We start from the raw sequence: 15,905 nt of genomic DNA, 5'->3' as shown, positions 1-15,905 counted from the left end.
AGGGACAAAAGTTGTTCAGAAGAGCAAGTCAGGGTTGGGTTAAAAAAAGATATCCCAATCTCTGATGATCCTCATGAGCACCATCAAATCTATTATCATCAAATGGAAAGAATATGGTACTATAAAAAACGTGCTAAGAGAGGGCCGCCCACCAAAACTCTAACCCCGGGTAATGAGGGCATTAATCCCTTAATCCCATATGATGTACTATCCCGTCAAGGTGACCTGGGACTTAATTCCCAGTGACGGGATAGTACGTCTTAAGCGATCGGCCGCGCTCACGGGGGGAGCGCGGCCGGGTGTCAGCTGACTATCGCAGCTGACATCCGGCACTGTGTGCCAGGAACGTTCACGGACCGCTCCCGGCACTTTAACCCCCGGCACACTGCGATCAAACATGATCGCAGTGTTCCGGCGGTACAGGGAAGCATCGCGCAGGGAGGGGGCTCCCTGCGTGCTTCCCTGAGACGATCGGTACAAAGCGATGTGCTCACCTTGTACCGAGCGTCTCCTCCCTGCAAGCCCCGGATCCAAAATGGCCACAGGGCTACTTCCAGGTCCTGCAGGGAGGTGGCTTACCAAGTGCCTGCTCAGAGCCGGCGCTGGTAAGCCAGGAGCAGGGCACGACAGATGGCTGATCTGACACAGTGCTCTGCAAAGTGTCAGATCAGCGATCTGTCACTATACAGTGATGTCCCCCCTGGGGTAAAGTAAAAGAAAAAATTTTAAATGTGTAAAAAAAAAAAAATCCTAAATAAAGAAAAAAATATATATATATGGTTCCAATAAATACATTTCTTTATCTAAATAATAAAAAAAAAAACAGCAAAAGTACACATATTTAGTATCGCCGCGTCCGTAACGACCCGACCTATAAAACTGTCCCACTAGTTAACCCCTTCAGTGAACACCGTAAAAAAAAAACCGAGGCAAAAAACGCTTTATTATCATACCGCCGAACAGAAAGTGGAATAACACGCGATCAAAAAGACGGATATAAATAACCATGGTACCGCTGAAAACGTCATCTTGTCCCGCAAAAAACGAGCCCACCACACAGCAACTTCAGCAAAAAAATAAAAAGTTATAGTCCTCAGAATAAAGCGATGCAAAAATAATTATTTTTTCTATAAAATAGTTTTTATCGTATAAAAGCGCCAAAACATAAAAAAATTATGTAAATGAGGTATCGCTGTAATTGTACTGACCCGAAGAATAAAACTGCTTTATCCATTTTACCAAACGTGGGGCTAGGGGTGGTGCTAGGAGTGGGGCTAGGGGTGGGGTTGGGGCTACAGTTAGGGCTGGGGCTAAAGTTAGGGTTAGGGCTGGGGCTAAAGTTAGGGTTGGAGCTAAAGTTAGGGTTAGGGTTGGGGCTAAATTTAGGGTTTGGATTACATTTACAGTTGGGGTTAGGGGTGTGTCAGGGTTAGGGGTGTAGTTAGGGTTATGGTTGGGATTAGGTTTAGGGGTGTGTTTGGGATAGGGTTTCAGTTAGAATTGGGGGTTTCCACTGTTTAGGCACATCAGGGCTCTCCAAACGCGACATGGCGTCCGATCTCAATTCCAGCCAATTCTGCGTTGAAAAAGTAAAACAGTGCTCCTTCCCTTCCGAGCTGGGGTATCAGCATACGCACGACAAATTGGACAACAACTATTGGGGTCCAATTTCTCTTGTTACCCTTGGGAAAATAAAAATTTGGGGGGCTAAAAAAACATTTTTGTGAAAAAAAAATGATTTTTCATTTTCACGGCTCTGCGTTATAAACTGTAGTGAAACACTTGGGGGTTCAGAGTTTTCACAACACATCTAGATAAGTTCCTTGGGGGGTCTAGTTTCCAATATGGGGTCACTTGTGGGGGATTTCTACTGTTAAGGTGCATCAGGGGCTCTGCAAATGCAACGTGATGCCTGCAGACCAATCCATCTAAGTCTGCATTCCAAATGGCGCTCTTTCCCTTCCAAGGTCTGCCATGTGCCCAAACGGTGGTTCCCCCCCACATATGGGGTATCAGCGTACTCAGGAGAAATTCGACCCAAAAAGTTGTTATTCAATTTGTCCTGTTACTCTTGGGAAAATACAAAACTGGGGGCTAAAAAATAATTTTTGTGGAAAACAAAAAATAATTTTTATTTTCACGGCTCTGCGTTATATACTGTAGTGAAACACTTGGGGGTTCAAAGCTGTCAAAACACATCTAGATAAGTTCCTTAGGGGGTCTACTTTCCAAAATGGTGTCACTTGTGGGGGGTTTCAATGTTTAGGCACATCAGGAGCTCTCCAAACGTGACATGGTGTCCCATCTCAATTCCAGTCAATTTTGCATTGAAAAGTCAAATGGCGCTCCTTCCCTTCCGAGCTCTGCCATGCGCCCAAACAGTGGTTTACCCCCACATATGGGGTATCGGCGTACTCAGGATAAATGGCACAACTTTTGGTCTCCAATCTCTTCTCTTACCCTTGGGAAAATAAAAAATTAGGGGCGAAAAGATCATATTTGTGAAAAAATATTATTTTCTATTTTGACGGCTCTGCATTATAAACTTCTGTGAAGCACTTGGTGGTTCAAAGTGCTCACCACACATCTAGTTAAGTTCCTTAGGGGGTCTACTTTCAAAAATGGTGTCACTTGTGGGGGGTTTCAATGTTTAGGCACATCAGAGGCTCTCCAAACGCAACATGGCGTCCCATCTCAATTCCAGTCAATTTTGCATTGAAAAGTCAAACGGCGCTCCTTCCCTTCCGAGCTCTGCCATGCGCCCAAACAGTGGTTTACCCCCACATATTTAGGTATCAGCGTACTCAGGACAAATTGTACAACAACTTTTGGGGTCCATTTTCTCCTGTTACCGTTGGTAAAATAAAACAAATTGGAGGTGAAGGAAATTTTTTGTGAAAAAAAGTTAAATGTTCATTTTTTTTTTAAACATTACAAAAATTCCTGTAAAACACCTGAAGGGTTAATAAACTTCTCGAATGTGGTTTTGAGCACCTTGAGGGGTGCAGTTTTTAGAATTGTGTCACACTTGGTTATTTTCTATCATATAGACCCCTCAAAATGACTTCAAATGTGATATGGTCCCTAAAAAATATTGGTGTTGTAAAAATGAGAAATTGCTGGTCAACTTTTAACCCTTATAACTCCCTAACAAAAAAAAATGTTGGTTCCAAAATTGTGCTGATGTAAAGTAGACATGTGGGAAATGTTACTTATTAATTATTTTGTGTGACATATCTCTGATTTAAGGGCATAAAAATTCTAAGTTGGAAAATTGCAACATTTTCAACATTTTTGCCAAATTTCCGTTTTTTTCACAAATAAATGCAAGTTATATCGAATATATTTTACCACTATCATGAAGTACAATATGTCACGAGAAAACAGTGTCAGAATCGCCAAGATCCGTTGAAGCGTTCCAGAGTTATAACCTCATAAAGGGACAGTGGTCAGAATTGTAAAAATTGGCCCGGTCATTAACGTGCAAACCACCCTTGGGGCTTAAGGGGTTAATCAGGGAAGCAGAACAAAACTCAAGGGTAACCCTGAAGGAGCTGCACAGTTCCCAAGCAGAGACTAGAGTATCTGTCCATATGACTACAATAAGCCGTACACTCCATAGAGGTGGCCTTTATGGAAGAGTGGGCAGAAACTTACACACAAAAAATGTAAGGCTTGTTTTGAGTTTTCCAAAAGACATGTGAGAGACTCCCCATATGTATGGAGAAAGGTGCTGTGGTCCAGATTAGATCAAAATGGAACTTTTTGGCCACTTTTTGGGTGAACACTTTTGCAAGCCACTGTGTGTGCATGTATGTACGGTATATTTGTATGTATGTATGTATGTATTATGTATGTATGTATGTATGTATGTATGTATACACTGTAAGATTGCACTTACTGAGTGTATTGGGGGACACTCGCTTGGCATGGGATTCAAGCACTTAGGCATGTTTTTTCTACTTAAACAGTCCACACGGTTTATTATGGCATCATAAACCTGATTATGCACAGTTCATCTTATACACTTCATAGAACACAATAGGCACCAACCGGTGACATTAAGTTGCAGCTTTATCTTTAGACACTTCATATTCGGCTTTATCTCACGGACACTAAACATGCTGGACCTCTCACTTCGTCCAGTTACCATGGGTGTCCGTACATCGAACAGTTCATCAATGTCCCTAGTCATATAGCACACATGACATTGGGTCGCGGTCTCTAAACACGCTGATCCTTATCTGACAAGTTGCCATGGGTGACCACACAGCACCCCATACGCTGGGTTACCTTCTAGGAGCTCCTGCTCTATACACTGACTCCTGTAAGTACTTGCTCTCTCAGGGAAGCTGCCGAACTGGGATCACCATCCCAGGCAATGCCTTGCTCACCAGGCCACCTGACCGTCCAGATCCTCAGATGTGCTCTAGCTTCCCCAAACGCAGTGCCATCACGGACTCTGCACACACATCCTCTCTGTGCGCTATTCAAGACGTCCATCCCCATCTGGGACCGTTCAACACACAGGCCCCAGGTCCAAGGCCTCCCCTCATGTACTCTTCAGGGATCTAGTCCTACTCCCAGGACCTCCCAACACAGAGGCCCTCCAGGACCTGGCACACAGACCCCTCAGGTCCATCCATCTTTTCCCATGTGACCACATGGTCACATTATATACTTGTAACCACTCCCATAGGTGGTAGGTGGCTAGTTCAACCATTATAACCACAGATATGCCTCCATGCATATCCTGAGGAGCACATGCAGCGCCCCCTAGCTGTAACAGGGGTCACTGCATCACAATACGATGTATATGTGTGTAAATACATATTGGTGTTAATCTGCAGGTTAATAGTGTTCTGACACAGTGCCGAGCCCCCACTGAGAGCCCAACCACCAGGAAGAAATTAACTTTATTCCCCTCGGCAGACTCGGTCTTTCAGTCATTGCGGCGGCGCTGGGACTGTTTCAGTCACTGCATTAGAGCCAGCTGACAGTCCGTACCCGGGAGCAGTGATCTTGTGGCTGTACCCTCTGTTATAACTGCAAGGTGAATAATGACCAGCAGGGACAAAAGGTAGTTTGGGGGACATATAGGACTTTTTTTAAATTGTTTTGTATTCTGCTGTTTGCAAGGTAGGATGTACAATAAGACAGCAATTCTGTTAATATTTTCTATACTTTGTCTTGTAGTGTTATTGGTTTAAAGATTTCAGGATTGGGGCCCCACTTTGAATTTCACCCAGGGCTCCAATTTGTCTGAAACCATCCCTGTTTATGCCATTCATGTTCTCAAATGGCAGTTGCTTCCTATTTATCCTGGTAATGCGCCCTGCCACATGTAAAAACTGTGCATCTATGTGGAAAAAAAGACAATAATGTGTTCGAGGTGTTGGCAACAGTAAGCAGGGCTAATTAGCCCAGACAATGCTATACATGTCCCCCCCACGTATTGGTAGAAAATACATTAGTAGGATAAAGAGTCGCATCTTGCAGAAAAGCATCTGCACAGTCACGTAGGACTGCCGGAAAAGAAGACCTCTACACTTCCCCTCATCAATGAACAGGCTGCAAGCAGAGCAAAGTCTATGAGCAGAAACAGTGACTGGTACAGTTATCTGGAAACACTGGCAAACACAACCTTCTCACTGACAACCCCGCGCCTGGCAGCTGGCCTGCTTTACTGCTCATTTACACATTACTGTGCTGCTTTCCAGGAAGCCAATGAATATGGTGCCTGATGACTACCAGAAGATGTCTGTGGTGATAACATGTGAGGGCTGGCTTCCCAATCACTCAAGAAACAAAGGACAAACACGACTACAACCCAACATGACCTTGGAATGGATAATATGAACCAATGTGGAAAAGATTTTATCAAGGGTAAGAGATGGCGGTAACACTCATAGCAGCAACAGTGGTCTCACAGCATTGGCACATAGGAGCCCTCAAGACAATGGCAGCTACAGGGCTCTCACCAAACATCTAGTGCTGCCATCAATTTCTAAATGAGTCCAATTTTTTCCAAATGAAATGTCTAAATTTCACCTTCTGATCTGTGTGTCCACGTCTTGTGAATAAAATATGGCTCCAAGAGTTTTCCAAGACATTGCACTCTGATTTTCTTTACATTTTACACAGCGTCCCAACTTTTTTGTAATATGGGCATACCTCCCAACTTTTGAAGACGGGAAAGAGGGACAAAGTTTGCGGCGCGCAAAGCGCGGCGCGGCAAATTTTAGGCCACGCCTCTGACCACACCCATTCATAATTAGTCACACCCATATCCACATCCCAACCACACCCATTTAGCACTGACGATCACACTATTTCATATACAGGGTGGAGCGCGGTAATTTGCTGATTTGGGAATGAAATAAAAAAATTATGATCATTAGAAAAATGTATTTTATATTTTAATTATACTGAACAGTAATGGAATTTTTAAATTACATGGTTTTAAATAGTGTATCTGGCAAACGTCGACCTTCGCTATCCACACACTGCTGCATACGTTTTCTGAAGTTTTCATGAACTCTAACAAGCATGTCCACTGGTATTCTGCCAATTTCAGCTTCAATATTGTTCCTTAGGTCTTCCAAGGTGTTGGGACGGTTGATATACACCTTAGACTTCAGGTAACCCCAAAGGAAAAAATCGCATGGGGCTAAATCTGGTGAGCGTGCTGGCCAGTTCACATCTCCCCTCAAAGAGATAAGCCGTCCAGGAAACATTTGCCTCAAACAATTCATGGTAACCCTCGCTGTGTGTGCAGTGGCACCATCCTGTTGGAACCATGTATCCTCTAGTTCCATTGCCTCAAGAGCCGGCTGAAAATAATCCTGTATCATAGACAAGTACCGTTCGGAGTTCACAGTTATGGCACGACCGTTTTCCTGAAAAAAGTAAAGACCAATGATGCCTACTCGTGATATGGCGCACCACACAGTGACGCGGTCCGAATGCAGAGGTCTCTCGTGAACTTCTCTGGGGTTTGTTTCACTCCAGTAACGCATATTTTGTTTGTTTACACACCCACTGAGGTGAAAATGTGCCTCATCAGAAAAAAACACAATTGCGTCACGGGGTATCGTTGCTAACATGTCTTCACAAGAGGTCCGCCGTGTCAAATAGTCCCGTGCTGACAATTGTTGGACCACGCACATTTTATACGGGTGAAAATTCAGTTCATCATGAAGAATCCGGTGGAGAGAACGTCTTGAAATGCCAAGAGCAAATGATTGCTTCCGAGCAGGGCGTTTCGGAGATTGCAGTACTGCTGCTCTAACTCTCTCGATGTTTTGTGGTGTTGTAATCCTTCTCTCAGGTCCCCTTCGTACACATGACACATTCCCTGCTGTTCTGAATGCATTCACCCAATTTACAATTGATTGCCGTCCAGGAACACGAGGAGGAACAGCGAATTGTAAACGAAAAGCACGCTGCACTGCAATGATCGAGTGGGCATTTGAAAAATACGCTTCAACACAAAATGACCTCTCCTCACGTGTCCACTGCATGATGGCAACTGAAAGGCGGAGGAATACAAATCTCCCATCAGCCACTGTAAGCCACAACCACTCTCCCCTCTCTTCGACCGACAGTGCCGCCACAGCATGCAGTGCAAAAAAGCAAATTACCGCGCTCCACCCTGTACAATAATTATTAACAAAAAAATATGGCCACACAGTGCTCCATACTGTATAATGACCACACATAATGACCACACATGATGCCCCATACTGTATAATGGCCACACATGACGCTCCATACTGTATAATGAACACACATGACGCTCCATACTGTATAATGACCGCATGCATACTGTATAATGGCCGCACATGATGCTCCATACTGTATACTGGCTGCACATGATGCTCCATACTGTCTAATGACCGCACATGATGCTCCATACTGTATAATGACCGCACATGATGCTCCATACTGTATAATGACCGCACATGATGCTCCATACTGTATAATGACCGCACATGATGCTGCATACTGTATACTGGCCGCACATGATGCTCCATACTGTATACTGGCTGCACATGATGCTCCATACTGTATAATGACTGCACATGATGCTCCATACTGTATAATGGCCACAGTTCTCCATACTGTATAATGACATACAGGCACGCAGCTCACACACACGCTCACACACACGCACACAGCTCACACACACGGCTCACACGCACGCAGCTCACACACATGCAGCATCACACACGCAGCATTACACACACACGCAGTATCAAACATACACATGCAGCATCACAAACGCAGCTCACAAACACATGCAGCTTTGACACAAATGCATCACACACACACACGCAGCCATCACACACACATGCAGCCATCACACACACACGCAGCCATCACACACACACGCAGCCATCACACACACACGCAGCCATCACATACACCCCAGATACCTCATACACACGACACACACACACACATGCAGCATCTCACACACACACACGCTGCATCACACACACACATGCAGCATCACACACACACACACACATGCAGCATCACACACACACACATACATGCAGCATCACACACACGCACATGCAGCATCAGACACACACACATACATGCAGCATCTCACACACACAAACGCTGCATCACACACACACATGCAGCATCACACACACACATGCAGCATCACACACACACATGCAGCATCACACACACACATGCAGCATCACACACACACACATACATGCAGCATCACACACACGCACATGCAGCATCACACACGCACATGCAGCATCAGACACACACACACATGCAGCATCAGACACACACACACATGCAGCATCAGACACACACACACACACACACACACATGCAACATCACACACACACACACACACACAATCTCCTCTGTGGTGCAGGGGCGGCTGATGTCCATGTGCAGCTCTTCAGTTTCTCCGGCTGCTCACAGCTCTGCACTGTCCCGGCACCTCCCCCGTCTCTCCTTCTCTGCCGGGATACCAGGTAAGAGCAGGAGAAGCCGGAGCTCCGTGCACACACAGGAGGTAGTGAGTCGCTGACCTTTCATCTTGATCGCTGCTGGCTCTCTCCCTCAGCGTGGCAGGCAGCGCAGCGCCGCACAGGGGGCGGGGTCGGTGGGGAGGTGACCCAGCTTTTATAAAAAAAAAAAAAAAAAACAGCCACAAACCTAAGTTACTCAGGTGCCGCCCCCTGCATTGTCCCCGCCCTAGGCACGTAGTGCGGGACAACTAATGTCCCGCCCGGGATCCCGGGGCTGACTCAAAATCAGGACAGTCCTGCGGGATCCGGGACGGTTGGGAGGTATGAATATGGGTTGTATATAAGATAAATTCATTTATAGTTCCTCCCCAAAAACATACAGTGACCAAGAGAATCCTATACTTAAAGATGAAAAATATAGCACCAGGGCTGCTGTAAAGAAAAACATTAGGGCACGTAGTACTGTGGGGTTTTTTTTTACCGCTTTCTCATCTTTAAAAGTTTTTTCAGTTTTCAGAAAACCCTTGTGTCTACAGATATACAGTCAACAAGTGAGCTCAGCGGTTCTCCACGAGTCAACACTACGAGCCGCTGAACTCATCGATTGCCTGCAGTGCTGTTGATGTTATGACAGTGCTGCAGACAATAACAGACACTGGGAGCACTAGCTGAGGTAGAACAGCTGAGATTAAGCACCTGACCAGGGGATGGTGAGTAAGGGCCATGTGTAAGTTTTTTTGGTTTATAACAAACAAGGGAATAAAAGGTTTCTGAAATCAGAAAAAAAACCAAAAACGTTTTAGTCTTGTGGACGCGGGCCTCTGGTGTCTCTCACGACAGTCTGCCAGAGTTGCCCCTAAGATGCTCTTTTCTACTGATGGTGGCCACATCTCATGACCGCTTACCATCCCTCCCATGAAAAGTACTCCATAACTAGTACACCTGCGGCCCACTTGAGCTATTTCACATCAGCTGACATTCTCATTGCCATGATGTCCAGGGTTGCCAACCGTCCAGAAGTTTTTAAATAGCCGGTTAAAATAGGGTACATTTTTGTCTTGCCGTAAAAAAAATATTTGAAGAGCCCATGATTTTTTTTTTTAGGCTGAAGAAACTTATACAGGTTATTATGACTGTAATTATCATCATTCCACAATTTGAAGTAAACGCAGCTTATGTCTTCATATCAGAATTATGGGCTGTAGACATGGATCAGTTATAATCGTAGTTATTTTAGTTTTCCAATGTGTCCGGAAAAAATATGGCCTGTCTGTGATTTTTTGATAAGCTGTCCAGAAAAATAAGAAGTCAAGTTGGCAACCCTGGTGATGTCTAGCAACACATAGTAAGCCAAGGAAGCTGTGCTTAAGACTGATTGTTTGCAGGTCGCTGAAATAAGCAGTGCCCACAGATAAGTGGGCTATATCACCAATGGGCAGTACTCCACGTTGGTGATCAACCGTTTTGCCACCACCATCGCAACATCTAACAGAACATATCTACATACAAACACCTTGTATGGTTAAAAATAGGCGATCTGTAGAGGAAAAGGGGATTTTAAGCTTGACCCAAGTATGACCCAGAGGTCTCTAGGGATTACTGGATTTCTAGACAACTAACCATAACCTTTGCACCACATTTTAATAAGGCCCTGTTTAATCAATGTGCAACCAGTCAAGGAGTCTCACAATGTACAGCCTGAAATGTAAGCGTACAAAGAACCAAGAAGAAAAATGTTGGAAGAATACGGTCTCCGTAGAACGCTACTACTATTACGTGCAGGCATGAATCCTTTGTATTTCTCTAAGTATTAATATGAAATTACATATAACCAGACTCATACATGAGAGGCTTATGAAAGAATATGTACGTTACGGATATAAATCTTTGAGATAAGGTAGCGTACCCATAGTGATTTCACCCCATACCTCTTCCCGGCAATTATGCAAGTTAGGTAGGGATGTCTAAATACAGGGATGGCCTACATTCAGTGCGACCCAACATTGTATGACGTCTTCCTCCTTAAACATAAAATCCTCTAGGAATATAAAAAAAAGAATACTGAACAAATCTTACAACAATGCAACACAATATCTAAAAAAACAATAGGAAATGGGCCTTACCCATCTTTCTCATTATAGCTTCTGATGTTGGAGCTTTTTACATCCCCAATATTGGTGTCCATAATCACCAAGGCCACATTTCATGGTGGAGATACTGCACAGAAATGCATCAGAGAGGAGTGTAATCCAGAGTCAGAGACACGGATCAGGCCTAACAAAAGAAAATCGGAGCGAGAAGCATCAGTGTGTTCTCACTCCATTCTTGCTGGCTAAAATGGAGCTTGCACGTCCAAAGCATCAGGGGGATTAGATGTGTGGGGAGGGCACCGGGGCTCCTCTGATCACCTTCTCTGAAACGCTGCGTCAATGTGTTGAGCTGCTTATCTTATGCTAAGCCCAGAGCAAACTGGTCACTGCTGTTGGCAGCCGACTCCATGCATGGCCTAATTCCTCAAGAGAACATCTACATAAGTCATAGCTCCAGGAGACAAAGCCCCCAAGTCTATGACAGACAGTTCTGCATTTTCACTTTGTGCCAACGCATTTCAGTTTCTTTACGTTATAGCCGTTCACAATGGATACAATATAAACTGGAGCGAACAAGTGCTACATAGTAAAAATATTACAGCACGGCATCATTTAAAGGGAATCTGGCTCCAGGTTTTTCCTACCCAATCTAAGGGCAGTATGATGTTGTGGCAGAGTCCCCGATTCTAGCAATGTATCACTTATTGGACTGCTTGATATAGTTTTGATAAAATCTCTATTTTATCTGCGGCAGATCTACCATTTGTCTGAATGCTGAGCTCTGTATAACCCCGCCCACACCACTAATTGGCAGCTTTCTGTCTACGCACAGTGTACAGAGAGCTGCCAATCCGTAGTGGGGCGGGGTCATACAGAGCTCATGAATATGGAGGACTATGTGGCAGCAGGTTTAATGATAATCTGCTGCTGATAAAACACTGGTCTCAGTGTATATGACAATGCTTTCCGAGAAGGTGGTAAAAAGCTGATGAGATTCCCTTTTAAATGTTATTTTGGTTTTGGGATAGTGATAAAAAGTCACCTTAGTAACTCAATGCCATTTTAAATTTAAACAGCAACTTTTAGAGATAAATATTTGCATAAAAATGTGAACATATTTTTTTTATTTTTTTTTTTAAATACATTAATTTAGCACAGAGATATACAACCAACAGGCAGATTTGACATCCAAACTGAGGTTATTGCATATATTTTTTTTGTCTCACACTTTTTTCAAGAGCAGATATCACAAACTGGTAAAAGAATGAAAACCTAGACCTTACTTTAATGGAAAATATATATATTTTTAAAGACCTGTGCTTTAAAAGTTCACTTACAATCAGTTGCTGATGATTGCTGCCATTTATAAAGAGGCCAATCAGCCAACACCACATGGGAGCAGGGGAGGTGCTGCCGATAATATGTAAATTGTATGGGGACGGAATGATCGTATACATTGTGCTGTATAAAACGGCTCTAAATGAGCACCGATTGATTTGTTATATAATTAATTGGTGGTCTTCATACATAGAAGTTTGCATTGTTAACCCATCTTAAGGGTATGACCATACTCCACAAATTTGTTGCAGAAATTATTGCATCTGAAAGATCCATTCCATAGAAGTGAATGGGACTACTTCTGTAGCATGTACATAGATCACAGATGAGCATCTGTAAGTCCCATTGAAATCAATAGTCAGTCATAGAAATGTCAATAAATCTGCTTTTCATCTTTTCTCTCTCAATAAAACAGGACATTGATATATTAGCTTTGTAAGGCCATGTTCCCACGTAGAGTAAATGCTGCATTGTTTTTCTGCGGAGTTTAAACTCATGGCCACTGTGCATTATAAGACACTATTGAACGATGCATTTTTTGGTGCTTTTCTCTATAGGAAGCTTAAAAAAACATGTAAAAAACATGGATTTATTTCTTTATTTGCATAAAAATGCAATAATCAGCGAGGATTTCTTTGTTATTGCATGTTTTGTTGCGGATGCCTGCAGAAAACATATGGATAATAAGCAGCCTAATAAAAAAAAAACACAACACATCAAGATCACTAAATGTGAACAAGTCCTAATGTAGCTGCAGCACACGGCAGTTATAAAGGGTGAGCCTCTGTGCCATGTAGAGCTTTGTACGGTAACCGTAGCGCTGTTATTTGCCTATGTGTTATAGACAGGTAACCACATGGATAACGCTTCGCTCCGGCACAGAAGGTATACAGCCTGCCCAATCGTTTAGGCGTCATAGTTTACCTTTCAGGAAAGCACACGGCACAGTACACACTGCAAGATAAACATGCTACACGCTACTGAGCCACGCATATATATATCTACTATATAATTGTCTAAGGGTCACTTCCGTCTGTCTGTCCTTCTGTCTGTCTGTCACGGATATTCATTGGTCGTGGCCTCTGTCTGTCATGGAATCCAAGTCGCTGATTGGTCGTGGCTGTTTTGCCACGACCAATCAGCGATAGCAACAGTCCGGCGGAAAAATGGCTGCTCCTTCCTCCCCGCAGTCAGGGCCCGCTCCATACTCCCCTCCAGTCTGCCCTCACACAGGGTTAATGGCAGCGGTAACGGACCACGTTATGCCGCGGGTAACGCACTCCGTTACCGCTGTTATTAACCCTGTGTAACCAACTTTGTACTATTCATGCTGCCTATGCGGCATGAATAGTAAAAGGATCTAATGTTAAAAATAATAAAAAATCGTTACTCACCGTCCGTCGGCCCCTGGATTGACAACAGGCCTTTCCCGCTCGCGACGCTCCGGTAAACGGTCCATGCTGCGATCTCGTGAGATGATGACGTAGCGGTCTCGCGAGACTGCTACGTCATCATCTCGCGAGACCGCAATGCACTCTTGGGACCGGAGCGCACGAGCAGCGTCGGTAACCGCTTCGCTTGGATCCGGAAGGCGAGTATATAACTATTTTTTATTTTATTTCTTTTTTTTTTTTTTTAACAGGGATATGATGCCCTCATTGCTATATACTACGTGGGCTGGGCAATATACTACATGGGCTGGGCAATATACTACATGGGCTGGGCAATATACTACATGGGCTGGGCAATATACTACATGAGCTGGGCAATATACTACATGAGCTGGGCAATATACTACGTGGCTGGGCAATATACTACGTGACTATACAACGTGGGCTGCGCAATATACAATGTGGGCTGTGCTATATACAACGTCGGCTGCGCAATATACTACGTAGGCTGCGCAATATACTACGTGGACTGCGCAATGTACAACGTGGGCTGCGCAATGTACTACGTGAGCTGCGCAATGTACTACGTGAGCTGCGCAATGTACTACGTGGCTGTGCAATATACTACATGAATATGCATACATATTCTAGAATACCCGATGCGTTAGAATCAGGCCACCATCTAAATATATATATATATATATATATATATATATATATATATATATATATATATATATATATATATATATATATATATATATATATATATATATATACATATATACACACACATACATATATATTTCATACACATTATATACACACACACATCATACATACACATTATATATAATAATTAAAAATCAGAATAATACTAATACATTTTATTCACAGTGTAAAATCAAAAGCAAACTGGATTCGTGTGGTAATGTGTGGGGACGCAGCCTCGTGTGGTAATGTGTGAGGACGGAGCCTCGTGTGGTAATGTGTGGGTACGGAGCCTCGTGTGGTAATGTGGTGGGGGGCGGGATTGTGTGTGGTAATGTGGTGGGGGGCGGGATTGTGTGTGGTAATGCGATGGGGGCGGGATTGTGTGTGGTGATGTGGTGTCGATTGTGTGTGGTGATGTGGTGCCGATTGTGTGTGGTAATGTGGTGGGGGGGCGGCATTGTGTGTGGTAATGTGGTGGGGGCAGGATTGCGTGTGGTAATGTGGTGGGGGGCAGGATTGCGTGTGGTAATGTGGTGGGGGGCGGGATTGCGTGTGGTAATATGGTGGGGGGCGGGATTGTGTGTGGTAATGTGATGGGGGGCAGGATTGTGTGTGGTAATGTGGTGGGGGGCAGGATTGTATGTGGTAATGTGGTGGGGGGGCGGGATTGTGTGTGGTAATGTGGTGGGGGGCGGGATTGTGTGTGGTAATGTTGTGGGGGGCGGGATTGTGTGTGGTAATGTGGTGGGGGGCGGGATTGTGTGTGGTAATGTGGTGGGGGCGGGATTGTGTGTGGTGATGTGGGGGGCGGAGCTACTGTGCAGCAGGGGGTGGGATTAGCGAGTAATTACGAATATATATATATATATATATATATATATATATATATATATATATATATATATATATATATATATATATATATATATATATATATATATACACACACATATATATACATACACACACACACATATACATATACATACATATACACACACACACACACACACACACACGTATATACACATACATATATACATACACAGAGAATATATAGGATAATATACCATAAGTTACCTGTGACTCAACTATATATAAACTAAAACCCCCAAATAGACGCCGTGAACCCTGACTTTTCTGAGTGTGTTACATGGTAGGTTGTTCCATGATTCCCAAGTTGTTACACGTTCTTTTATCCAACCCACCTTTGTGCTGAGTCCCAGTGCCAGGTGGAGTTTACAGTACTGGAAAGCTAGCAATGACAAAGCATTACAGGCTGCTGTCAGCAGAGGGCCTCATCACTCCCCGGCACAGGGTAGGCTATGCCACTCTTTACAGGGTGGTATACCGACTGCTCCCT

The 15,905-nt window shown here is 43.9% G+C and overlaps 1 protein-coding gene across 9 annotated transcripts in view; it reads right to left on the bottom strand.

The window, feature by feature from the left end:
- The window catches only part of MAP7 (microtubule associated protein 7), a 186,019-nt gene that overhangs the window by 77,187 nt on the left and 92,927 nt on the right, over window positions 1-15,905 (bottom strand). The window contains exon 1 of one of the 9 annotated variants that reach the window (XM_077289299.1): window positions 11,133-11,190. The exons of the other annotated variants lie outside the window; for them this stretch is intronic. Within the exon in view, the coding sequence (XP_077145414.1) occupies window positions 11,133-11,145 (13 nt within the window). The 5' untranslated portion in view covers window positions 11,146-11,190. Of the gene's footprint in view, window positions 1-11,132; window positions 11,191-15,905 lie in introns of those variants that run through there. 9 annotated transcript variants of the gene reach the window in all.

Source organism: Ranitomeya variabilis, chromosome 2, assembly GCF_051348905.1.
Source record: "Ranitomeya variabilis isolate aRanVar5 chromosome 2, aRanVar5.hap1, whole genome shotgun sequence".
NCBI lineage: Eukaryota > Metazoa > Chordata > Amphibia > Anura > Dendrobatidae > Ranitomeya > Ranitomeya variabilis.
Note: the sequence above shows the minus strand (reverse complement) of the source record. Positions and strands in the feature narration are given on the sequence as shown.